General features: G+C 48.7%; 1 protein-coding gene across 8 annotated transcripts in view; it reads right to left on the reverse strand.

Moving 5' to 3' along the window:
* Nucleotides 1-26,765, reverse strand: part of PALD1 (phosphatase domain containing paladin 1) — a 118,969-nt gene that overhangs the window by 8,018 nt on the left and 84,186 nt on the right. For all 8 annotated transcript variants that reach the window (XM_049855800.1, XM_049855796.1, XM_049855797.1 and 5 more), the window contains 3 exons: nucleotides 26,063-26,203; nucleotides 25,637-25,708; nucleotides 24,678-24,818 (listed from right to left, as the gene is read on the reverse strand). In XM_049855800.1, coding sequence (XP_049711757.1) covers nucleotides 24,678-24,818; nucleotides 25,637-25,708; nucleotides 26,063-26,203 — 354 coding nt within the window. The remainder of the gene's footprint in view (nucleotides 1-24,677; nucleotides 24,819-25,636; nucleotides 25,709-26,062; nucleotides 26,204-26,765) is intronic.

Consider the following 26,765-nt stretch of genomic DNA (forward strand, 5'->3'; position numbering starts at 1 on the left):
GAGGCACAGCCCTGTGCTGAGAGGCACAGCCCTGTGCTCAGAGACACAGGAAAACTCGCAAAGCAATAAGCCACCGCACCGCAGGATGGAGAGGGAAGGCACGTAGCTGGATGTTTGAGGTAGTTTAGAAAGAAGAGAAGGGGCCATGATGATGCAACATGAAGCACCCACCCAACAGCTCCATGGGAGAAAGACCTGGCAATCTGCTCCCTTAAAGATTACAGCCAGGAAAATCCTATGGGGCAGTTCTATTATGTCACATGGAGTCTCTGAGTCAGAACTGACTGGACAGTACCCAACAACAGGAAGAAGAGGAGGCAGAATGGGACTCTGCTCTAGGAAGGGGGCCACCTGCGAATCAGGAAATGGGTCAAAGAATGAGGGGTGTCAGGTAGACAGACAGAGCAAGGAGCTTGTGCAGGAGGGGAGGGGAGGGGAGGGGATGGGGGCATGAGGCAGGGCAGGTCAGGGACAGAAAGGGTGTGGAAGCCAAGAAGCACCCTGCAGACAAAGGGGCTGGTGGCTGTGAGGCTGAGAACAGCCCCCTGACTGCTGCAGAGAAGAGGATGGGGGCAGGGGTGGGGGCAGGATGACTATTGCTTTCAGGACCAATCATGCAACTGCTCAAAAAAAAAAAAAAAAAATGCAATCTTGTTTAGAAATAGGCAGTGGACCAAAAAAGCATTATTTTACTTACATACAAACCGTGCCCAATACAATACAACCCTGCCTACCGGAAGGACAGAGATTTCATGGGGCATTCACCCCATCCCTTACTGTGTGTTGGCAGCCCTGGTGGCACAGTGGCTAAGAGCTCAGCTGCTAACCAAAAGGTCAGCAGTTCAAATCTACCAGCTACTCCTTCGAAACCCTATGGGGCAGCTCCATTGTGTCCTTAAGGGTCACTAAGAGTTGGAATCAACTTGACAGCAGTGGGTTTCGTTTTGTTTTGTTTTGGGAGGGCGGTTAAAGTGTGTCAGAGTAGAACTGTGCTCCATAGGGTTTTCAATGACTGTGATCTTTCAGAAATAGGTTGTCAGGACCTTCTTCCGAGACACTCTAGGCAGACTAGAACCAACATAAGCAGCCAAACAAGTTCATCCTTTGCACCACTCAAGGACTCCACCCCATCCTTAGGCTGTTTCTATTCTTCCCCAGTCTCTATGTAGAGGCCTGGAGCCATTTTTAAAACAGTTTCTTACAGATGGAGCAGGAGAAAAGTGGGATTAAGATCTCAACTTGTAGTAAAAAGACCAGATTTAATGGTCTGACCAAGACTGGAGGGACCCCAGAGGTCATGGCCTCCAGACTCTGTTAGCCCAAAACTAAAACCATTCTCAAAGCCAACTCTTCAGACAAAGATTAGACTGGACTGTAGGACATAAAACGATACTAGTGAGGAGTGAGCTTCTTAGCTCAGGTAGACACGTGAGACTATGTGGGCAGCTCCTGTCCGGAGGTGAGATGAGAAGGCAGAGGGGGCCAGGAGCTGGTTGAATGGACACAGGAAATCCGGGGTGGAGAGGAGTGTGCTGTCACATTATAGGGAGAGCAACTAGGGTCACATAACAATGTGTGTGTAACTTTTTGTATGAGAAACTGACTTGAATTGTAAACTTCCACTCAAAGCACAATAAAAAAAAGAAAGAAAGAGGCTAAGAGCTGGCAAAAAAAAAAAAAAAAAAAGTTTCTTAGAAAGAAGGAAAGGAAATCACCAGCATTCTCACCTGGTAAGAGCCATTTTAAACTACCTCCAATTAAAGAGCTAAGGAGAAATGTCTTGCGGGTATAAAAAGCCCTTGGCTCTGGACTTGGCCTGTGGACATGGCCACACCAGCCCTATCCTTTCTGTGACCCCTTCCCTGGGGACAGAGGCTCCTCATTCCCAGAGACACCGGCGAGGATTCGAGTGGACAGGTTGTGCAATTCCTTCTGAGCCCCACTGGCAAGGGTAGAATTATTTCTAAATTCAGATCATTGTATAAAGGTGATGTTTGGCACCCGCCGGAAGGCTCAGGGACACATCCTGCCCAATCGCAGGTCTGTGATTTGAGACAATGACCCATCTTCCTAGCAAGGCCTCGGTTTCCTAAAATCATCCCATGTCGGCACTGCCTGGGAAGGACTGGCCAGCTGCCGCTTGTCAGTAAAAATAGCGGAGCTGTTTTTAAATGGCTGGCAGGCCAGGCTGTCATTAGCTGCGGCGGGGCCAGACAAGGCTTCCTCATTCATTGGGACTAAACCCTAAAATAGAAGAGGGCCCAGGAAAGGTGGCCAGGGCTCCGGGCATTGCAGTCCTCCCAAACCTCCAGTCTGCCTAGTGAGGGACAGCGGGCAGGTCTGCCTGGCACTAACGCTGGCCCAGTGTTGTCCATGGTGGCTCTCTCTAAGCTCTGCTCTTTGCTGGGCCACCAGGAGGTGGCCCCCTGGGGTGGGTGGGTGAGCCTCTGAGGCTGACTGTGCTAAGGCAACAAGCGTGCAGAGTGCCTACTGTGTGCCACGTGCCGGGCTGAGCATGTTATTATCTCCCAGATCAACCGTTACGTTCTAATACACCCTCCCAGCAACCCTGTGAAGGAGGCGGGATGTCCCGTTTTGCACTCGAGCCTCAGCTGTTAAGCAACCGCCCTAAGTACCCAGCAGGGACATGAACTTCAAAATCCAAGCTCTTCCTACAACCCCAGGCCGTTTGGCCACAGTTAAGTTCATCTCCTCCCTGGCGCATCCTTGCCTGTTTACTTGCTCTGTTCCTCCTGCCAGGAATGCCCTTCCCCTCCTCCTGGCCTGGCCATGCTCAGCTTGTCCCTCCAGGCCTAGGACAAGCCACCCTCCTGCAGCGGGTTCTGAGCACTCCAGTCCCACAACCACACCCTGCTCAGCTTCCTCTGCTCTCAGTCCGAGCCATTTAATTAAAATTGTACTGCATTCCATCTTAAGAGTTCCTTATTGCTTTGGCAAGGTGCGCTCTGTCTCCTGAGGAAATGATAAACCCTCAGCGGGTACCAGGTTACGGCCAGGTTTACCTTCCCTCCCTTCCCAGCCCAGCGTCTGGGTTAGGGCTCAGTAAGGCAGCAGGTGTTCAGTCAATGAGCACTTGCTCCCTATGTCACCCCATCCTGTCTTCAGCTTTAAGAACCATCCAGATTCTAGGGGACTCCCAAACATGTACCTCCAGCTAGGACCCTAGGCTCAGCTGTGCCATCACCCACTCAAATATCTACATGGATCTCTATCAGGCTTCTCAAACTTACAAAACATCTCCCCAGCTGACCTGATCATTCTCAGAACCTGCTACACCTACAATTTACCCTTTCTGGGGCAGTGGCTAAGGCTTCAGCTGCTAACCAAAAGGCTGGCAGTTCAAATTCACCAGCCTTCTTGGAAACCCTATGGGGCAGTTCTACTCTGTCCAATAGCGTAGATAGGAGTTGAAATCAATGGCAACAGGTTTGGTTTGGTTTTCTTTTGGAGTGGCAACTCCATCCTTCCAACTGCTCGGGCCAAAACCCAAGACTCCTTCTTGATTCTTCTCTTTCTCATACCCCACGTCCAATCCATCAGGAAATCCCATTGGCTGTACTTGAAGTACTTCCAGAACCTGCCCACTTCCCACCACCTTTACTTATATCACCCAGGTCCAAACACCATCATCTCAGCAACAGCCCCCTCGCTAGCCCCCCTGCTGTGACCCTCACCCCCTACTGTCTGTTCTCAACACAGCAGCCAGGTTGACCCTGCTCCTCTGCTCAGAGCTCTGCACTGGCTCCCATCACACTGACGGCAGAAGCAGAGGCCAGTGCAATCCCTGGCCAGGCCTCACAGTCTGCCTCCCACCCCCATAACTCCCTGCCCTCATCTACTACTCCTCTCCCCTCCCTCACTCTGCTCCAGCCACACTGGCCCCCTTGCTGCTCCTTGAACACTAGGCAGCTCCCACCTCAGGGCCTATGTACTTGCAGTATATTCTGCTTGGGATGTTCTTCCCAGATATCAGTGTGGCTCACTCCTTCACCTTCTTCAGGCCTGGGTTCAAATGCTACCTTCTCAATGAGCCCCTCCCTAACTACCCTTTTAACCCGAAGAACAAGTCTGTTCAAGAAATGACGCTGGAACAACTGAATTTCCACATGTAAAAGAATCAAGTTGGACCCCTACTTCACACCATATACAAAGGTTAACTCAAAATGGATCACTGACCTAAGTATAAGAGCTAAAAATCATCAAACTCTTAGACGAAAAAATCTTTTGCCACTGAGTCGATTTCAACTTCTAGCAACCCCATATGATGGAGTAGAGCTGCCCCATGAGGTTTCCAAGGCTGCGACCTTTACAGAAGCAGACTGCCACAGCCTTCTCCTGCGGAGCAACTGATGGGTTCAAACTGCTGACCTTTCAGTTAGCAGCCAAGCTCTTAACCACTGCGTCACCAGGGCTCCTTCTTAAAAGAAAACAGGGTTAAGTCTTCATGATCTTGGATTTGGCACTGGACTCTTAGATATGACACCAGAATCACAGTCAACAAAATACAAAATAAATAAACTGTACTTCATTAAAATGAAAAACTTTTGTGCATCAAAGGACATTATCAAGGAAGTAAAAAAGACAACCTATAGAATGGGGGAAAAATTTACAAAGCATAAGGGTTTAATATCCAGAGTATATAAAGGAACTCCTATAATGAAACAACAAAAAGACAACCCAATTAAAGCATGGGCAGAGGACTTGAATAGACACTTCTCTAGCAAAGATACACAAATGGCCAGTAAGCACAGGAAGAGGCGCTCCATTATCGCTAGGGCACCAAAGTTCATTACGGCATTAGTCACAATAGCCAAAAGGTGGAAACAATTCAAGTGTCCACCGACAGACAAATGTATGAACAAAACGTGGTGGATCCATACAATGGAATATTATTCAGTCATAAGCGGAAATGAAGTTCTAATACATGCTATAACATGAATGAACCTTGAAAACATTACGTTGAGTGAACCAGGCCAGACACAAAAGGACAAACATTCTAGGGTTCTACTTATATGAAATCTCAGAATGGGCAAACTCATAGAAGCAGAAACTAAATTAGTGGTTACCAGCAGGCTACGGACTGGAGGGAATGGAGTCACTGCTTAATGGATACTGCTGCTGTTTGGAGTGGTGAAAACATTTTAGAAATAGACAGTGGTGATGGTCCCACAACGTGGTGAATTTAATTAATGCCACTGAATTGTACCCTTGAAGTTAAAATGGTAAATTTAATTTTTAATTTTTGTTTATATATTTTTACAACAAAAAAAGCTTTTTTAAGTACAACCCACAGGGCCCCCAACTCCCTGCTTTACTTTCCTCCACAGACATACGACAATCTGACATGCCCCATCTTTTACATTTGTTTACTGTGTCTATAAGGGCAGGGACTTTTGCATTTTGTTCATGCGGCACGTCCCACACCTAGTACAGTACCTGGTACTTAGTAGGTTCACAATAAAGGTTTGTTGAGTCAATGAATGACTGAATGCTTGCATCTTACATTTTGATTAATCACAGCATCAGAAAATGCCTGGGGTTATCAAGATCAACCCCTTCACTTTCCAAAAAAGGAGGCTGAGGTCAAAGAGGGTAATGGATGTGCCAGGGTCACAGGGACAGCTGGCAGCAGGGCTCCAGTCCACTCCTGCTCTTAAAGCCCTGGGCACAGCACAGGCTCAGGGAAAAACTGAGACCCAGAGAAATGAGAGGAGCAACGAGGCCAGATGCAGGGTCTGCATCGATCCATGCCAGGCACTCCCACCCATTTCTAGAACCTCCCTGTTGCCCTCTCCCCCACCCATGGCCTGGTGACCCTTGCCCTCCAGCTGAAGGATCCAGGCTGCATAGAAAGCTGATAGTCCTCAAGGATGGCCAATTGTTGAATGGGAGGTGGGGGTCCCAGAACTCAGGTTTCACCCTCCTCCCACAAGTTCAGTACCACCCCTCTCCTGGCAGACAATGGCCCCCAAGCAATCAGCACCAGCTGCTTTGGTGGGTTCCCACTGAGTCCCCACAAACTCCATCCTCAGGCTTGCTGGCAGGAGGCCTCGAGCACAAGGAGCTTTCTGTACCTAGTCCCTGTAAGGGGGAAAATGGCCCTCAGCCCATTGCAGGTAACTGGTTTTCCAAAGACGTCATATTTTGTTCAGTGTTTTCAAAGCTTGAAGGCGTTAAACCCAGCACTGTGGGCTTCTCTGTACACCATTCATTCAACTCATTCAACAGGTGGCATTGCTAAACAGCCCCTCTAGGTCACACACTGGGAATTCAGCACTGATAGGACAGGGACCCAGCCTCTCAAAGAGCTCACTGTCCCTGCCCATAACCTGATGCATCCCTGGTGTCCCAGCCAGCCTGCCAACACACCCTACACCCTACACCCCACTCCCGTCTCACACAGGACCCAGGCTGGTCCTCACGGCCACCCTTAAAGGCAGGCAGGGCAGGGAAAACGATCCCAGTTGACAGATGGAAAAGCAGACATGCCAAAGCGATTTTCCCAAGGTTGCACAGGGAGTTCCCAGCAGAGCCAGGGCTAAAGCCTGGGCTTCCCAACCACCAAGCCAGGGCTCTTGGTTGCTGGAGAAGAGTGTCTGCTCGTGGAAGACCAGCAATGTGGAAGAACCAAGAGGCATACACAGAAACAGGGGTCAGGTTCTCCTACTTGTTTATGTAATAATCTGTTGGACCTTTCACTCATCTACTCACTCACTAGACGGTTATGGAGCCCTTACTTGAGCTGGGATGGGCTCTGGGGCTGGTATTTCAGAGGTGAGCCCCTGCCTGGTAGAAGAGAGGTGAGCAGCAGAAACAGCCACACCGGGACATAGGCATAGAGGCAGGGGCTCAATAGGTCGGGAGTAAGCTGGAGGCAGGGAGGATGCCGGAACAGTCCCTAAAGAGGGGAGGCTGGAGCTGATACTTAAATCCCTCCCAAACAACTGGAGCTTCCAAGACAGATGGTGGACACTCAGAAACCATGCCTGGCATACCATGGGTGCGCAACGGATATTTACTGTTGAATAAACCAGGAAACTCCCCAAAGAGGGAGGAAATTCCAGCTCAGCCTGACAGGGGAAAGAAGAAAGGTCTTAGCTACTGAGATACATGTGCCCTCCAACACAGGGACACACATACACACACACAGACACATAGACACAGAAAGACACGCAGATACGGACATACACAGATAGACACACAAATAGACACACACAGATACAGTCACAAAGGTGCACATGGATACACACACAGACACACACACTCCATTTTGGCAGCCGCCCACTGACCCAGTGCTCTATTTTGGGCTCGTGTGAAGGTGCCTGGGAGGCAGCCCTTTCCCTGCATCAGAGTTCATGAGACAGCACACAGCATTCCAGGGCTGCTCTAATTGTGGGGCCCCAGACCTAGGGACTGGTGGACTGAGGTCTCTGGGAATGGAGTGTGGCCCAGCCAGAGTCTTGGGGAGATTGAGAGAGACCCCATCTGGGGCCTAGAGCCAGAGCTGTCTCACTTTACACTTTTCTTAAGAAATAGCCTCAGCCCCACTATGCTGTGCTGGATCTCTGCTGACCTCTTGGCAGCTCCTTTGTTTGTAGGGCCTACCCTGCACCAACCCAGGGCAGCACATGCAGTAGGTGCTCAACCAATGCTGGCAGCTTCCTTGCCATCTCTTCTCTTTTCCACCACCACAACATTGCCTCCTGTGGTTGTGGCCACCACGGTGGAGCAAAAGGAATAGGCTAAGTAAGGAGTTGGGAGATGAATTCTGGTCCTGCTTCTGGCCAGTCAGAGGATTTCAGTAGGTCTCAGTTTCTTCCTCTGTAAAACAGGTCTAATAAAACCCACCCTGATCTCACCAGCTACTTTGAGGACCAGAGGAGACAAAATGTAAGAAAGTTGTTAGAAAAATTGAAAAGCAGCACTCAAAGTTGAAAGCATTAGAGTCTTTATGAAATAAATCCCAATTTGAGACCAAAGAACATTTTACTTCTGTGTGGCTACCTTTACCTCAGCTTTTCCTCAAACTTCAGGGGACAGATGGGAGACATATTAGACTGTTCTGAGTGCAGAGCACTAAGAATTATCGTCAGCAGCCAGGCCAAAGGGAAGTGCCCTTGGCATTAAGGGTTCTAGCAGGCCTTCCTTCAGGAGCCTTGACCTTGGTTTCTGTCACAAATATTTTCCCTTTTCAAGCCCAGCAGGAAACAACTAATGCACCAGATGGTGTTACCAACATAGGCTGTTGGCCATCTTGAATTTTCCTCAGCCTGGGCTCAGCCTTCTCACCGCTATCCCAACATAACGGGGTGGTTTAGTTCAAAGGGTTTTTTCTTTCTTTTTCCTTTTGAGGCAGTTTTTAAAAATACCTTAAGCATGCTGCTCTCTCACACACATGAGGTGGCCAGACCCTCACCCAATCTCACTGACACCCTAGAGAATAGAGGAGATATCACTGTGGGCTACACCCCCAGAGGTTGGGCCACTGAAGACAGGCCTAGGCAGAGAGAGAAGTCGAGACTATTACACCAGGGCATGTCTGTCCCGCTCGAAAATGTGAGTGTAGCCTTGATACCATCACCCCAACACACACAAAATAGCCTGGGTATCCAAGCTGTATCCGTGATCCTGTCTGTGATGTTTTCTTGTCCTCTGGCATTCTCTCCCCAATCAGTCTGGAAGCACCTCAGAGGCAAGGACCATGGCCTCTAGTTCTTATTTCCTCCATAGCAGGGCTTGAGGTGGGCGGGAAGAGTTGGAACCGTGCCTCCTCCTCCTGGGGGGACAGTATGGTATGGTAGAGGGGGCTACAATCTACAGGTCGGGGTCTGGGGTCTCACCCCACCTCTGCCATCTGCCAGCTGTGTGTCCTCGGGCAAGCCCAGTGCCTCTCTGAGCATTGCTTCCTCATCTGCGAAATGGAAATAAGGTTACACCCCTCCCTACATCACAACAGGCATGGTGTAAGGATTGAGCAAGACTGTGGACGGGGGAAGGTATCACCAGCCTGGCATGGGCAGCCTCTTGAGCAAGCTCTGAGTTGGTTGGCTGAGAAAACATAAGGACACGCTGAGCTTGGGTCCTCCAGACTCCGACACTGGCCTCTAATGACTCCCAGCCTCCCCTCGTGGGCCCCTTCTCCTACCCCATCTCAACCACCCAGACCCTCAGCTAGCCGCAACCTCATCAGAAGACTCCAGCTCTATCAGAATCCAAGGGAACACTTCCAGTCCAGCTGCCGTCTAGTCATCTCCAACTCCTGATGGCCCCACGTGCATCAAAGCAGAACTGTGCTCCGTGGAGTCTTCACTGCCTGAATTTTCGAAGCAGATCACCAAGGTAACTCTAGATAGACTTGAACTTGTCTAGCAGATGGCTGCGTTAACCATTTGCACCACACGGGGACTCAGAATTTTAGGGTTGTTTAATCCACCATCTTTCCTCTCAGCTTTAAAGTAATGCCTCTCAAACCAACTCGATCTCTGAAGACAGATAAGAAAAGGGAGAAAGCAAGCACTGAGCTTGCCTTTTCTGTGCCAACTATACTTCAGGGGATTTCCGCCTTCCAGGAGTATTGTAGTTAATTAATGCAGAGGAATGACAAAATTAGTACATTACCATTTTGCAAACCCTTAAAGAAATAAAGAATTCAGGCAACAAGCACCAGCGGCTACCAGCATCACAACAAGAAGACAATAGGACCTCCTGTGCCCTTGACTGCACGCGGCACCACCTGGGAGGTCTCTTGCCAAAAACCAAGTCAGAACCAGATCAAGCCTCCGGCTCTCACAGGAAGCACGGGGACAAACACATACTAAACTAAGCCCAGGGATGCGGTTAGCAAAATCCACACTGTGAGACAAATGGCCCAGTTTTTGCAACAAATACATTGGGGGCGGGGCTGTAATAGATTAAAAGAGACTTAAGAGTGGAGAAATTAAGACCCTTGTGCATTGCTGGGGGGAATATAAAATGGTACAGCTGCTGTGAAAAACATTTCAGAGGTCCCTCAAAAAGTTAAACACGGAGGCTGAGCCAACACGGTGCTGTAGACAGACGCGCCATGCTGACCCTCTATAGCAAAGACCTGAAAAACTAAGTAAAACAGGTACAAACATTAATCCTGGAACCTTAAGCATCAAATGAAGGGATAAAGAAGTAGATCAAACACCTAATGGAAGAAGAAACTGATGGAAAACAGAGTACAAGGAGAGATACAGTGTGGCAGGTCCCTGTTAACTAATACAGTACAGCATTGCCATCTTGGAATCCACCCAGCAAAGCCCCTGGACAGGGAGTACAGAAAGACAACTTCATGGAGCCCCAAACAGGAGAGAAAGCACCTGCCCCATATGCTACCGCCTCCCCTTCCCGCCAGCCCCCAGGTCCGACCCACCCCCACCTAGCCTTACATACCACCCCCATTCCCACCACCAGCCTCCACCATGCCACCATGGCTACAGTGTCGCCAGTGCTCAGCCCTGCTGCTACACCAGGCCCACACCACCTCTACCCTCCTACCACTTGACCAGCTGCTGCATGGTGGGAAGTAAGCCTGCACTATTCCTTGTCTGATACCCCCACCTATCTGGTGAGGGGCTGTGAACGCTCTCACACTGCTGCACCTACACCAGGAGGCAGGCAGCACCCTCTGTCCACCCTCTGCCATCTCACCCAACCAGTGTATAACAAAGCAGGTTCTCCCTGCCTGCTGCTGCCCTGCTCACCCAGGCAAGGTGGTGAGAGCTATTGTGCCCACAGATGAGCAAGCAGCAAAGCATGCCTGCCCTGCTCACCCTAGCATACCAAAACAGAACAAGAAACCAGAACAAAACAAATGAACATATGCTCAATAAAGAAAGAAAATAATACCTTAAGGTCTTAGAGACAGCAAACAATATCAAAACACATAAAAAGGTAGGTAGGACAAGAAGATCCCAACAAGTGACCAAAATAAAGAATGAAATGACCTTCCAGTAGAATAAAGGACAGAGGAACTACCTGATATAGAATTCAAAAGACTGATATTTATTTCTCAAGCTAAAAGAACTGAAGAAAAAATTCAAGCCTCAAGTCACAATATCAAAGGATTCTACAAGGAAAATATTAAACAACACAGGAAGCATCAAAAGAAGACAGAAGGAATACACAGAGTCACTATACCAAAAAGAACTGTTAGACGTTCAATCATTTCAGGAGGTGGCATGAGATCAGGAGTCGATGGTACTGAAGGAAGAAGTCCAAGCTGCACTGAAGGCATTGCTGAAAAAAAGGCTCCAGGAATTAACGGAATACCAACTGATGCAGTGCTCAAGTGCTCAGTCATCTATGCCAAGAAATTCGGAAGACCGCTACCTGGCCAACCAACTGGAAGAGACAAATATTTATTCCTATTCCCAAAACAAGTAATCCAACCAAATGCAGAAATTATCAAACAATATCATTAATATCACAACAAGTAAAATTTTGTTGAAGATCATTCAAAAGTGGCTGCAGCAACATATCGACAGGGAACTACCGGAAATTCAAGCCAGATTCAGAAGAGGACCCAGAACCAGGGATATCATAGCTGATGTCAGATGGATCCTGGCTGAAAGCAGGGAATACCAGAAAGATGTTTACCTGTGTTTTATTGACTATGTAGAGGCATTCAATTGCGTGGATCATAACAAATTATGGATGACATTGCGAAGACCAGGAATTCCAGAACACTGAATTGTGCTCATGAGGAACCTGTACATAGGCCAAGAGGCAGCTGTCTGAACAGAACAAGTGGATACTGCTTGGTTTAAAGTCAAGAAAGGTGTGCATCAGGGTTGTATCTGTTCACATACCTAATTCGATCTGTATGCTGAGCAAATAATCCGAGATGCTGGACTATACAAAGAAGAACGGGGCATCAGGATTGGAGGAAGAGTCAGTAACAACCTGTGATATGAAGATGACACAATCCTGCTTGCTGAAAGTGAAGAGGACTTGAAGCACTTACTGATGACGACCAAAGACAACAGCCTTCAGTACGGATTACACTTCAACATAATGAAAACAAAAATCCTCAAAATTGGACCAATAAGCAACATCATGAAAAATGGACAAAAATACCAAAGTTGTCAAGGATTTCATTTTACTTGGCTCCACAATCAACACCCATGGAAGCAGCAGTCAAGAAATCAAAAGACGTACCACATCAGGCAAATCTGCTGCAAAAGACCTCTTTAAAGTATTAAAAAGCAAATATGTCACCTTGAAGACTACGGTGCACCTAACCCAAGTAATGGTGTTTTCAATCGTCCCACATGCATGCAAAAGCTGGATGATGAGTAAGGAAGACTGAAGAAGAAGTGACACCTTTGAATCGTGGTACTGGCAAAGAATATTGAATATACCATGGACCGCCAAAAGAAGAACAAATCTGTCTTGAAAGAAAGAGCAACCAGGATGCTACTTAGAAGCAAGAATGGCGAGACTACATCTCAGATACTTTGGACATGATATCAGGAGGGATAAGTCTCTGGAGAAGAACATCATGCTTGGTAGAGTGGAGAGGAAGTGAAAAAGAAGAAAACCCTCCATGAGATGGACTGACAGAGTGGCTGCAACAATGGGCTCTTGCATAACAACGATTGTGAGGCTGGCTCAGGACCGGGCAGTGTTTCGTTCTGTTATACATAGGATTGCTATGAGTCGGGACCAACTCAACGGCACCTAACAAAAACAACAATAACATAGTCAGCTGATCTTTGACAAAGGACTAAAGTCTATTAAATAGGGAAAAGGTAGTCTTCTTAACAAATGGTGATGGCAAACCTGGATATCCACCTGTACAGAAATGAAATAGGACCCATACCTCACACCATACACAAAAACTAACTCAAAATGGATCAATGATCTAAAAATAAAACCTAAAATGATAAAGATCATGGAAGAAAAAATAGGGACAATGCTAGAGGCCCTAATACATGGCAAAAATACAATACAAAGCATAACTAACAATGCACAAACACTAGAAGATAAACTAGAAAACTGGGAGCTCCTAAAAATTAAACACTTATTTTCATCAAAAAATTTCACCAAAGAGTAAAAAGACAACCAACAGACAGGGAAAAAATTTTTGGTTACAGCATGTTCGACAAAGGTGTAATCTCTAAAACCTACAGAATATTTAATGCCTCGATAAGAAAAAGACAGATAATCCAATTTAAAAATGGGCAAAGGATATGAACAGACACTTCACCAAAGGAGACATTCAGGCAGCTAACCGACACATGAGGAAATGCTCGCAATCATCAGCCATTAGAGAAATGCAAATCAAAACTACGATGAGATACCATCTTACCCCAACATTACTGCCACTAATCAAAAAACAGAAAATAACAAACGTTGGAATGGTTGTAGGGAGATTAAAATTCTTACGCACTTCTGGTGGGAATGTGAAATGGTACTACTACTGTCTTAGTCATCTAGTGCTGCTATAACAGAAATACCACAAGTGGATGGCTTTAACAAAGATAAATTTATTTTTTCACAGTCTAGTAGGCTATAAGACCAAATTCAGGGCATCAGCTCCAGGGGAAGGCTTTCTCTCTCTGTTGGCTCAGGAGGAAGGTCATTGTCATCTTCCCTTGGTCGAGGAGCTTCTAAGGCACAGGGACCCCAGGTCCAAAGGACACACTCTGTTCCCGACACTGCTTTCTTGGTGGTATGAGGTCCCCCACTCTGCTTGGTTCCCTTTCATCTCTTGTAAGATAAAAGGTGCTGCAGGCCACACCTCAGGGAAACTTCCTTTACTTCAGATCAGGGATGTGACCTGGTAAGGGTGTTACAATCCCACCCTAATCCTCTTCAACATAATCCAATCTTGCCTCCTGAACCACAGGCATAGATTAGGATTTACAACATATAGGAAAATTATATCAATTACAAAATGGAGGACAACCACAAAATACTGAGAATCATGGCCTAACCAAGTTGACACATATTTTAGGGGGACACAATTCAATCCATGACAACCACTGTGGAAAACAATATGGCGTCTCCTTAAAAAGCTAGAAATAGAAATACCCTGCGATACAGCAATCTCACTTCTAGGAATATATCCTAGAGAAATAAGAGCCATCACACAAATAGACATATGCATACCCATGTTCACTGCAGCATTATTCACAATAGCAAAAAGATGGCAACAACCTAAGTGCCCATCCACAGATGAATAGATAGACAATTTATGCCATATACACATAATGAAATACTAGGCAACAATAAAGAACAATGATGAATCCGTGAAACATCTCACAACATGGACAAATTTAGAAAGCATTATGCTGAATGAAATAAGTCAATCACAAAAGGACAAATATTGCATAAGCCCACTATTACAAAAACCAAAGAAAATGTTTAAACACAGAAAAAAACAATCTTTGACGATAACGAGGAAGGGGAGGAGTGAGGAGGAGGAATCACTAACTAGATAGTAGACAAGTGTTAACTTTGGTGAAGAGACAGTCCAAAATATAGGGGAAGTCAGCACAACTTGACCAAGGCAAAGTCATAGAAGCTTCCTAGACACAACCAAACACCTTGAGGGACCAAGTTACTGGGGCCGAGGGCTGGAGACCATGGTCTCAGGGACATCTAGTTCAACTGGCATAACATAGTTCATAAAAAAAAAAGTTCTACATCCTACTTTGTTGAGTAGGGTCTTGGGTCTTAAAAGCTTGCAAGCAGCCATCTAAGATACACGTACTGGTCCCATCCCATCTGGAGCAAAGAAGAATGAAGAAAACCAAAGATACACGGAAAACATTAGTCCAAAGGACCACATGAACCACAGCCTCCACCAGCCTGAGCCGAGAAGAACTAGATGGTGCCTGGCTACCACCACTGACCAACCGCTATGACAGGGATAGCAACAGAGGGTCCCAGACAGAGCAGGAGAAAAATGCAGAACAAAATTCAAATTCACAAAAAAAGACCAGACTTACTGGTCTGACAGAGACTGGAGGGACCCTAAGACTGTGACCCCTGGATACCCGGCCACTCAGAACTGAAGCAAGTCCTGAAGCCCACCTTTCAGCCAAAGATTAGACAGGCCTATAAAACAAACAATAACACACATGAGGAAGGTGCTTCTCGGTTTAGTCAAGTATACGAGACCAAATGGGCAACATGGGCCCAAAAGCAAAGCCAAGAAGGCAGGAAGGGACAGGAAAACTGAATGAATGGACACGAGCCCAGGGTGTAAACAGAAAGGGAAGAATGCTGACACACTGCAGGGATTGCAACCAATATCACAAGTTAAATGAGAAACTAACTTGCACTGTAAACTTTCACCTAAAATACAGTTAAAAAAAATTTTTTTTAATTAAGCATAGAATTACCATGTTATTGTTATTGTGTGCCGTTGAATCAATTCCAACTCATAGCTACCCTACAGGGCAGAGCAGAACTGTCCCACAAGGTTTCCTAGACTGTAATCTTTATGGGAGCGAAGCCTGGTGACACAGTGGTCATATACTCGGCTGCTAATCAAAAGGTCAATGGTTCAAATCCAACAGCCACTCCAGGGGAGAAAGATGTGGCAGTCTACTTCCATAAAGACTACAGCCTTGGCAACCCTATGGGGAAGTTTTACTCTGTCCTACAAGGTCGCTATGAGTGGAAATCGAGTCGATGGCAATGAGTTAGGTTTGGGGTTTAATCTTTCGGGAGCAGCCTGCCCAGTCTTTTCTCCCACGGAGCAGCTGGTGGGTCAATTAGAGCCAAGTGCTTAACCATGGCACCACAAGGGTTCCTTAGAATAACCATATGATCCAGCAACTCCACTCCTGGGTATATAAACAAAAGACTTGAAAGCAGGGACTCAAACACATACATGTACACCAGGGTTCACTGCAACGTTATTCACAATAGCCAAAAGGTAGAAACAGCCCAAATGTCCATCAATGGATGAATGGATCAACAAAATGTGGTCTAGCCAAACAAGAGGATATTACTTAGCCATAAAGTGAAATGAAGTTCTGATACATGCTTCAACTTGGATGAATGAACCATGAAAACATTGTGCTAAGTGAAATAAGCCAGACACTAAAGGACAAATATTGTATGATCTCACTTACATGAAATATCTAGAATAGGTAAGTGCATAGAGAAAGTAGATTAGAGGTTACCAGGGGCTCAGGGAGGGGGGAAATGGAGAGTTATTGCTTAAAGGGGTACAGAGCTTCTGTTTGGGGTGATAAAAGAGTTTTAGAAATGGGTAATGGTAATGGGTGAATGTAATGAATACATAGTGAAGGCCACTGAATTGTATACTTCAGATGGTGAGAATGGCAACCTTCCTGTTAATATATTTTACCACAATTGAAAAGAGAGAGAGAAAGAGAGACTCATGAGACATATCAACCAAATGCAGTGTGTGGATCTTGCTTGGATCCTGATTCCAATAAACCAGCTATAAAAAGACTTTAATGAGACTACTGCAAAAACCTAAACTGATGAGATATTTAATGATAAGGAATTACAGTTAATTCTTTTGGATGTGATAATGGCATTACAATTATCTTTTTTTTTAAAGACCCCCTTTCATGTAGAGCTATGTGCTGAAATTTGTAGATGAAATAATGTCAAGTCTGGGACTTGTTTCAAAATACCAGTGAGAGTTCGGGGGGGGGCTTTCATGAACTAAGATTGGGCACGATGGGTAATTACTGAAGCCGGAGTACAAAAAAGAGGAAGGCCCTCAACAAGATGGGACTGACACAGCGGCTGCAACAGTAGTCGCAAAGAGAACGATGGTGAGGACGGCACGGGACCGGGCAATGTTTCATTGTATTGTACATAAGGTTGCAATGAGTTGGAACCGACTTGAATCAGCCTAATGAAATAATCCACATGGATAACGGAGCAGCATCCACCAAGTGTTCTCCACACATCCCGTCCTGGAGAATGACAGCAGACAATCAAAGGGCCCAAACACACAGGAACAGCAGATGAAAGCAGGGGTCCCCACAGGAGACGAGCACATAGCACACGTACATTAAATATGACAGTGTAAAGGCTTTTTAGCAAACATGATACAGTGTCCATGAGCTGACTCCATGAACTTGCTGCTTCCTGCCTCTACTCAGCCTACTAGAACATAAGCTCAAACTTATCCACCTCATGTGTTATAGATTAGAACTGCTCCATAGGGTTTTCTTGGCTGTAATCTTTATGGAAGCAGATTGCCAGGCCTTTCTTCCCAGGCACTGCTGGGTAGGTTCAAACCACTAACCTTTAGGTTAGTAGACGAGTGAAAACCGTTTGTGCCACCCAAGAACCTAAATAAAAGCCCAATGAAGCTTTAATCATTGGTCTATCCCCAGCCAAGGCCTAGCATAGGACAGGCACTCAATAAAAAAAAAACCAACGTTTAAATGGATGAACCTAACTCAGGTGAGCACCTCCCCATGTGCACACCACGACCACACCTACAAAGGCGCGTGCAAGTAAGTGCACTAAGACCAGAAAGCAGAAAACCAAACAGGAAATCATCACTGGGCTAAGAGGGATCCTGGAAGACTCTGCTGTCCCTGGAGGAGAGCTTTGGGTAACGGCCTAATACTGTCTTTTTAACAACAACCAAACCACAAACAGTCATCGTCCCTGCTGTGAGACCTCACTGTGCACATGGAGATTGGCAGCACATTCTGAAGTCCCCTTTCTGACCCACAACAGAGACGTGACCTCCAGGTCCTTCCGCTCTTCTCTGCCAAGGGCCTCGGAACATCTTTGCTGCTAGAGGAAGCACAAACGCCAAGTTCCAGGAGCTATTTCTCCTGCTTATTATTAACGTGTAAGGTGACAGCTGAGCCCAGCAGGGGCCAGGGAAGTGAAATGCACCATTTGGGGCTCTGGGGGAAGAGAGGCAGGAAGCTGAGGAGTCACGTGCTGTTGGGGGTTTCAGAATCCCAAGGCTGTAGATTCCTGGGGGGAAAGCACCAGCTGGCTGCAATGTTGACCAGACCTGGAATGTTCCAGCCAACAAACATCATGTTCCAATCAATAAAAAAAAAAAAATTTTTTTCAATGGCAGTGATAAATTCCCGTCCCCCCAGCCTGGGCTCCGGTCCGGTTCCATCCCACTGTCTGAGGGCTTCACCCAGCCTGAAATGCGTCACCTGCACATACAGCCTCCTGGCCTGCTAGAGCAGAGAACTACAGACTCCACTGGAGGTCACCTGTTGTTGTTTGGCGTCGTCCAAGTTGATTTCAACTCAGAGCGACCCCTTGTGTAACAGAGTAGAACTGCCCCATAGGGTTTCCTTGGCTGTAATCTTTATAGAGGCCGATCACCATGTCTTTTTCCCACGGAGCCGCTGGGTGGGTTCCAACAACCAACCTTTCAGTTAGCTGCTGAGCACTTAACCATTGGACCACCAGGGCTCCTTGGAGGTTGCCTGGAGAGGTTTAAGTAAAAGTGGTATCTGACATAGGTGGGACGCACTGCCAGTTTGCAGAGGAATCCACTGGAGGGGCGTAGGGGAGGCAGCTGCCTTTCTAGGGCCTCAGTAAGCCCCCTGCAGCCCACAGGGCAACACGAATGGAGACCGGGGGTGAATAAACTCCCCTGAACTGTACTCTACAGATACGTACAAAAGTAGACAGCAGAGTGTAATGGATCCCGTGTCGCCTCAAAAGCAGTGGTTTGGTCTGCTGTTCGGTTTCATCTCCTTCCCTCCGCACTGTGGAGCCACCTTCCCCCTGCAGACGCCATGACACCTCACGCCTAAATCCAGGTGTGCTTTTCCTAAAGTTGAGGACGTTCTTTTACACGCATCTCGAAGGGCGACGTGGTCACCCAGCAGAGAACCAGGCTCCCTGCCTCTCATTTCCACTCTGCCACACACTCGTGTGGGACCTTGGACACCCCTTCCCTCTTTGGGCCCGAAAGAAGGGGTCAGATGCTCTCTGAGTTCCTATAGCACTAAATCCTGAAGGTAAATAGGGCGGTTTGAAGCTACAAGAACATTATGGGAAACTCTCGCCCTAAAATTAATCCTCCGAGCGGCTGCTGCGGCTGTGCACTTCCTGTGCGTCAGCCAAGCGCTGTTTGCACTCTCTCACGGAATTCTCATACACGACCCTGCCAGGCAGTACAAGGGCCCCTGCCGCCATCATTCACATTCCTTCTGCTGACCAGCAGGCAGGGGGCGTGGCAGCCGGGTCACGTCAGCCAGAATACAGTCCATCCCAATGTCCAGTCCAACCACACATGTTCCAGAACTTGTAAAAACTGAATTTCCACAAATCAGAGATGTTAAACCGAGAGTTTCCCTGACACACGTGCAGAGCTGGCCTAAGGTCCCTTCTGATCTGGGAGCGGCTAGAACAGCCACTGGGCTCAGCACACTCTGACCCCAGGACCAGGACACGGTCCCAGGCTCGGCCAGACCAGGACGAGCAGGGTGACCTTAGAGCACCATCCTAACTTTCTGGCTAAAGAAGACACTGCCCTGGTCACCAACAGCTGCAGGCGTGGACCATGATCACTTTCACAGGTCCACGAAGGATTTAGAAGATAAACATTTTAAAGGACTGTTCTCTGTTCTGAGATGATGGCCCCTGTACTTCTCTGGGACTAAAATACTCTTTCTTTTATGAAATGGGAATTGAGTTTTTTAATTTATGAGGTGTGAGCTAGGTTTTAAAATTGTGTTTATTTCCTTCCCTCCTTTCTTGAAGACGGACACATTTAACAAAATTACACATTGGCAACCCTAAAAGGCCCTTCACCTCTTTGTTACAACTGGCCAGTAGAATCCCACCGGCTGCAATGAAGGTCCCTTTAGCTCTTCCTTGGTTCTCCAGCAGTGCTTCCAAGGTTCTCTGACTGGGCAGGCTTGGGGTATCTCATGCTGCCCAAAAGTTCCACGAACAAAACTTGAAAATGGAATTCCCAGCCTCCTTCCAAGTGGTGGCACATGGCCCCGGAGAGGGGGCCTCCAATTCCCCCAGGCTGACGGTGGCAAAGGGTGGGATAATCACAGAGCAGAGGGCCAGAGTTGCCCACCAACTTCCTCCACACACCTAAGGGGATATAAATCAGAGGACAAGAGGGGAGGAAGCCTAGTTCCTGCCAGCCCTGCCCAGCCCTCAAGAGAAGTGCAGTCTAAGGCAGCCTTGGCCAAGGCCAAAACCTCAGGCTGCTGAAACAAAGGCCTGGCTGGACCATAGAACCTCCGGCTCCAGTCAAAGACCCCAAGCCCTCAGGGCCTGAGAGAACACACAAGCTCTGACTGCTTGAACCACAGACCCCTGGCTTGGTTTGAAAGCCAGTCACTTCCTTCTTACTGAGCCCCGGCTGGAGCTGGGAGACTGGCCAGGTCCTGGCTGTACTGAGGACACCGGCCATATGCTGGCATACAGAATCAACGCCCTCGGCAGGGGTGCGAGAACAATCGGTAGTATCTGGGCTGGCCACCGGCATCATCCTGGCTCTGTTCACCAACAATCCGGGCTTTCTGATAGAACCGTTATCATCACCATCGCCACCACCATCATAGCAGCTAACATGAATCACTCCTACTAAGTTTGCAGCAATGAGCTAAACCCTCAACATGTACTACCTCCCTCCTCCTGCCTTATCACTGAATTGGGGTGACTCACAGTCCTCTTGGGAGTGTGTTCTCAGTTGCCATCAAGTCAATTCCAACTCACAGGGACCCCGTGTGACAGAGTAGAACTACCCCGTTGGGGTTTCTTGGCTATAATCTTTACAGAATCAGATCATCAGGCCTCTCCCCCACAGAGCCCCTAGGTGGGTTCAAACCTCCAACCTTCCAGTTAACAGCCGAGCACTTAACCACTGTGCCACCAGGGCTCCTCTGAGGAGTGCAGCGAGGATTACGAGAGACAGCAGGTGTAAGGGGCCTGGCACCAGCTCTGACTTGCTTTCCATTAGCAGCTGCCTCATCCGTGAAGCAGGACTAATAGCAGATCATGTGAGTGGCCCCACACTCACTCCATGCAAAGCACACAGCCCAAGGGTCGTACTTCCCAGGATCTCTACATGTGTTTTCTCGGAGATGTTCCAACTTAACTCAAGTCCCCCTCCCAGGGTCCAGAAGGGTCCGAAGCCTCCACCCCAGCCTCGCCCTGGCCCCTGCCAACCCTCCCTCAGCAGTCTGGGAAGGGTTGGGGTAGGGATGGTTGGAGGTGCCTGATTCTCCAAGGGCACCTGGCTGCACAAGGCTAAACCTCCCCCTACAGCCCCTCCACACACCCCCCGCCCCATCCACCACACCTGAACAGACCCCAGGTCAGACCCTGACCGTGGAGCCCAGGCCAGCAGACCTGAGAGAGACTGCTTAGGGGCTGGGGCCCACAGGCTGCTCTCAGAGGGTGGCGGGGGGGGGGGGGGCGGGGGTGAGCTCGCCCTTTCTGGAACATTCTTTCCTTGAGTGTCTTCTCTGAGTGTCTTTCCAGGGAGGTGGGACTGCTGCGTCCAGAGTTCAGTTGTGCTGGGTGCACGTGGGGAAGTGCCATGCCTCACTGGCCTCAGTGTCTGTCCCCCACAGGTGATGAGTAGGCACAAAGGTCTCTCTCAGACCCCTCTGGTTCCCACAGTCTGAGAATCTGCCCTGGACTGAGAGTGTAGCTTCCAGCCAGAGCCCCCACTACCCAGGTGCCAGATGCCTGTGGCCTGGAACCCAGCCGAGCCTCCTGACCCCCTCAGCCCTACGTATTTACTGCCAACACCTGAAGCATATTAATAATGCAAAAACAAAGCCCGTTTATGGAGGAGGCTGTATATGAGGGGGCCCAGGGCACTCCAGGTCTCATGCCCAACTGTCGGTGGGCAGCTGGGAGTTTTTTTGAGGTGGGAGGCGGGGGTGGGGCAAGTCTGGAGGGAGGAGTACTGGGCCTTAAAAGAAGACATAGGTGTGAATATTCATGACATTGAATTAGGCATGACACCAAAACCACATGCAAAAAAGGAAAAATAGATAAATGGGACATCATCAAAACTAAAAAGGTCTGTAATTCAAAGGATACCAATAAGAAAATGAAAACAAAAAACAACCCAGAGAATGGGTGAAATTTTTTGCAAATCATAATCGATTAAGAGACTTTTATCTAGAATATAAGAAAATACACAGAAAATTATATATTCTAATATTTAGAATGAAAACCCTGGTGATGTAGTGGTTAAGAGCTACGGCTGCTAACCAAAAGGTCAGCAGTTCCAATCCACCAGATGCTCCTTGGAAACTCAATGGGTCAGTTCTACCCTGTCCTATAGGGTTGCTATGAGTCAGAATCAACTCGATGGCAACAGGTAATATCTAGAATATATAAGGAATTTCGGTAACTCAATGATAAAAAACAAATACCTGAATTTAAAAATGGGCAAGGATTTGAACAGACATTTCTCCAAAGAAGACATACAAATATCCAATAAGCAGGTGAAAAGATCATCATTAGTCAACAAGGAAATGCAAATCAAAAAACCACAATGAGATATCACATCAGCTTACCAGGACAGCTAGGATCAACGGACAGATAACAATGAGTGTCGACACAGATGTGGAGAAACTGGAACCCTCATACACTGCTGGTGGGAATGTAAAATGGTGCACCCATTTTGGAAAAGTCCAGCAGATCCTCAAACAATTAATAGAGTTATCATATGACTCAGCAATTCCACTCTCAGACATACATGCAAGAGAAACGAAAACATATGTCCACACAGAAATTTGTACACAAATGTTCACAGTGGCACTGTTCTTAAGAGTCAAAAAGTGGAAACAATCCAAATATGTATCGACTGATGAATGGATAAACAAAATGTGGCATATCTATACCATGAAATATTATTCACCCTTATAAAAAAATAAAACATTGATACATCCTATAACATTGATAAACCTTGAAAATATTCTGGTAAATGAAAGAGGCCAGTCACATAGGATCACATATTGTAAACCTCCTTTTATATCAAATGTCTAGAACAAGCAAATCTACAGAGACAGATCGATTAATGGTGCCCAGGGCTGGGGAGGTTGTGGGGGCAGGCAACAAAGAGTTACTACCAATGGGTGTGAGGTTTCTTTTCTGGATGATGGAAATGTTCTAAAATTCATTGGGGTGATGGTTGCACAACTATGAATACATTAAAAACTGTTGAATTGTACACTAGATGGGTGGCTTATACGGTATGTGAATTATAGCTCGATAAAGTTGTTACTTTTTAAAAAAAGAAAAGTAAGATTCAGGGGGTCAGACCATCTAGTATAGTCTCCAGCCAGCAGCCTCAGTATCGGGTTAGATTTCTAGGAGCTTGTTAGACACGTAGATTCTGGGGCCCCACCAGGAGGGGAAGGGGGCAGCAATCTGCATTTTAACAAGCCCTCTGGGTAATTCCAAAGCTCACCTAAGGGAGGGACCATGGCTTAGAGTACCCAGTTCTCAGCCCTGGCTGCACATTGGAGTCGCCTGAGGCCTTTTTAAAACACACCCCCAGCCGGGCCCCACAGCAGATCAATTAAATCGAGTCTCTGGGGGTGGGGAGCAGGCATGGGTATGTTTTAAAAGCTCCCAGGTAAATCTATTGTGAGAGCCACCGGGAGCCACGTGAGATTCTCTGGCCCACTGCTCTTCAGCGCCTTAAGAGTTTGGCCCAAGCTCAGCTCACTGTAGCCACCTGGTGGCCATACTGGGGAATGACTCTACATCTTGCCCCTAGCCCCTCTAAACCCAGGTGGTCCTAAAACAGGGCTCAAAGATCTTCATCTTCCCACTGCAGAGATCAGCACCACCCTGGCCCAAGGCAGCCAGAGCAACCACTACAAAATGTAACCCTGATCACGCCACCCTTCCCTCTCCACTTCCAATGGAACAGAGCCAACTTGCCCATACAACTTCATCTCTGACAGCTTCCCACAAAACTGTGGAGGCACCAAACCACCTGCGCTGCCTCCTATCTCACCTTGCACCTTGCTGCCTCCTGGCTTTTGCCCATGCAGTCCTCCCACCGGGGGTGCCTTCCCCTTGCTTTCACCCTGGTGGGATTGTTCAAGGTCAACTCTGTGGGGCTTCTCCAGCAGATGTTCCCTGCTCCACCCTTGTATGCCTCACATTGGACACCCAGGGCTGCAGAGCTCAGAGGAGGCGGTGGTGGGGGGGAGGCTATCAGCCAGGAATGCCTGGGAAGCAATGAAGAGCTAGCAGAGCTGAGAGGAAGGGAATGGGGGGGGGGGTGGGCTATGATATGGGCAGTGTTGGCTGGGAAGCAGGGCTAGGCAAATACCAGTGGCAGCCGCAACCTGGGCAGTGCTCTCTTAGAGCAGAAGCTCACCCTCTTAGCTCATTGCTGCCACCTGGTGGCAGCATGCAGGACCACTGTAACTCAAGGTAACTTGGGCAGAGAAAGGTGCCTAGATGTACAGTCCAGCTGTCGGCCCTCAGGAAAAACAAGTCCATCTTTTGAAATTACGAAAGGTCTATCTTCTGAAACTTCTTAACCACCCTCCCCTCCCCACATACGGCATCTTCCTAATCTCTGCAAACTCCCCTCCCCACTGACCTCTGACCTTAAGACACAGCCTGCGGTGTTTCCATTCAGGGTCACCTGGCCTGCAGAGATTCCCTGAGCCTCAGGGGCTGGCGGGGCTCACCTGGCGGTAGGTGCAAATGATGATTTCCCGCAGGTGGTAGTGCATGGGTGTCATGGTCTCGCTGACTGTGTCCAGCGCTGCATCCACCTCCTTCTTCACTTGGTGCCCGTTGGGCAGCAGCTGCACCACCTTCAGCACCACCTGGGGCCAGAACAGGGATGAGCAGACAGAAAACCAGCAGGGGTGGGTGGGGGGCAGCTGGCCAGGGCCTCCACACCCCACGCCAAGGGGCACACCAGGCCTTGAGGCCCGGCCCTGACCACAAGCCCTGCTTGTTCCTCAGCCTGACAGCTGGGGCCGGGGGGTGGGGGGCTCTGGACATCTCTGAGGCCAGAGCTTCCAAGATGCTTCTTTCTTAAGCAGCAGAAATTGTCTTTAAAGAAAATCTAACCTAGAACTCTAATCTATGAAACAGATAGAAGCTCAATAGAGGGCCCCTAGGCCCTCCTCTGCAGAGGTGCCATGCCCCTTGGGGAACACTAGCCCTATGGAACCTCAGCCCCCCAGCTCTGGGAACTCGGGCCTGTGGAGGTCAGTCTGAAGGTCAGGCTCTTGACCCCCCGACCCTCCTCCCTCCCCTGCTGAGCCCACCTCCAAATCTGTCCTTGCCGTACCCCTCCTCAGCCACTAATCCAGACTTCTGTCACTTGTCACCGTGATGGCAGTAGCCCCCGTCTCCCCATATTTTCCTTTGCCCCCGCTCTTTGCCAAACAGGTTTTATTAAAATATAAATGTGAGCATGTCTCCCAAGTTTCCATCTCTTCATGGCGTCCTTGTGCTCAATGTAAAAACTATAACTTCACCCAGTTCCCCGAGGCCCACACAGCCCAAGCCCCACTGCCTCTCTAGCCCCACTTATAACCCCCTACAAACAACATAAATGGCTTTCTCTGAGCACATCCCCCCCGCCCCCGCAGGGAAAAGAGACCCCTTGGTTGACGCCACAGGGCAAGCTCACCTCAAACTCGCCTTTGGTGAACTTAGCATCTGGCACGCTTACGAGCTCCTCCTCGCTCATCTCAGGAAAGCCCTGGGGGCGGGGGGGGGGGACAGCCGCTGGGACGGGGCACCCCCTGACCTCGCCCCTCCCCCCCCACCAGGAGTCCCTGGCCTGGGGTCTGCCAGCCCCAAATGCTCTCTGCCTGGGTGTGAGAGGGGGCTTCAGTGCTGCACCAGACACCAGCTCTGCCCCCCATACCCTCCTGCCATAGACTAGTGTGCCAGGGACCTGATGCCCACAGCTACTGAGTGGACCCCACCTTACACGAGGCCACACACACCCGGTGCCCGTGGCTGTCTGGCAGACCCCACCTCACACAAGGCCATACATACCCAGTGCCCGTGGCTGCCAAGTAGACCCCACCCCACACGAGGCCACACATACCCGGATGTGCCAGAAGGCTAGCACAGCCACCACCATCGCGGTTGTGGTACGGCCCTGGCCGCTGAGGCAGCTGAACACGAAGCCAGTGCCCGGGTCCTTGGTGAGAGCAGCCCGCAGGGCCTCAAGCAGCCGGTCAAAGTCCTGGGCAGGGAGACAGAGGGCTGAGTCAGGGAGGCTCCTGGCCACACAGACACTCCCATCATGGCCACCCACCCAAACGGCAATACCAGCAGCTGCTCTAAGCGCTCTCCCACGCTAGACACTGTACCAGGTGTACCACCTTGTACACACACAGTATACACACAACACCACAAGCATGTAAACAGCTTCACCCTCACGTACAGTCATAACCCCCTCACCGCAGGCACCCAGAACAGGGACAGGCACTTGGGGTTCATTCGGCCCACCTACCACAGGCAGGACACGCACAGGTGTACTCCACTCCTGAGTTCTGTGCCCCCAGGCTGTACAGGAACCCAGCACGGAGTCCCCAAAGCACAGCCCCCTCGCCCACAGCCTCACTTGCCCTGCCACCCACCTGAGCTGGACTCAACCCAGGTCCCAGCCTGAGGGCAGGGTCCTGACCTCAGACAATCGCTGCAGCACACAACCACCAGGGGGCAGCACACCACGGACAATGAGACCCACAGAGCAAAGTGTGGCAGGAAATGCAAGCTCCTGTCACCATCTCGCACACAGAGCA

This window comes from Elephas maximus, chromosome 16, assembly GCF_024166365.1.
Source record: "Elephas maximus indicus isolate mEleMax1 chromosome 16, mEleMax1 primary haplotype, whole genome shotgun sequence".
Lineage (NCBI taxonomy): Eukaryota > Metazoa > Chordata > Mammalia > Proboscidea > Elephantidae > Elephas > Elephas maximus.